The 455-nt window shown below is 37.6% G+C and overlaps 1 protein-coding gene across 2 annotated transcripts in view; it reads left to right on the top strand.

Annotated features, from left to right (window-relative positions):
* The window catches only part of NEMP1 (nuclear envelope integral membrane protein 1), a 22,218-nt gene that overhangs the window by 16,947 nt on the left and 4,816 nt on the right, over positions 1–455 (top strand). For both annotated transcript variants that reach the window (XM_012654346.1, XM_012654354.1), the window contains one exon: positions 135–228. In XM_012654346.1, coding sequence (XP_012509800.1) covers positions 135–228 — 94 coding nt within the window. The remainder of the gene's footprint in view (positions 1–134; positions 229–455) is intronic.

The raw sequence follows: 455 nt of genomic DNA, 5'->3' as shown, positions 1-455 counted from the left end.
TCTCCCAAAATGTTGCCACTGCACCCAACACTTATACCTTTTAAAATCTTTCGGCTGAGTTATTTGTCCTAATTTCAACGATGCTGTATGTGAAGTATCTATATATAGTCATGAAATAAATTTTCTCTCTACAGAAGTCAAATTTTCTACTATTCCACTGGAATGAGTGTGGGAATTGTGGCATCTCTACTAATCATCATTTTTATACTATCTAAGTTTATGCCTAAGGTAAGTAGCAGAATCCTCATATGCAGTTAGGATGAGCCTGGATAGCTGAAGGACTATTTTCCTGGGTAATCTTAGAACACTAAAAATTTGCATTGGTGGCTGATGAGTCAATGTCCTATTCCATCCTTGATTCAGAAAGGTAATTTCCGTGATGAAACCTGGAGTCTGATTACAGAAAAATTCTTTTTATTTAAAATCCTGTGCTCAGGGCCGGGCGCAGTGGCTCA

This window comes from Propithecus coquereli, unplaced genomic scaffold, assembly GCF_000956105.1.
Source record: "Propithecus coquereli isolate 6110/MARCELLA unplaced genomic scaffold, Pcoq_1.0 Scaffold111, whole genome shotgun sequence".
In the NCBI taxonomy this organism is placed as follows: Eukaryota; Metazoa; Chordata; class Mammalia; order Primates; family Indriidae; genus Propithecus; species Propithecus coquereli.
This window is presented reverse-complemented; position numbering and strand designations above follow the sequence as displayed.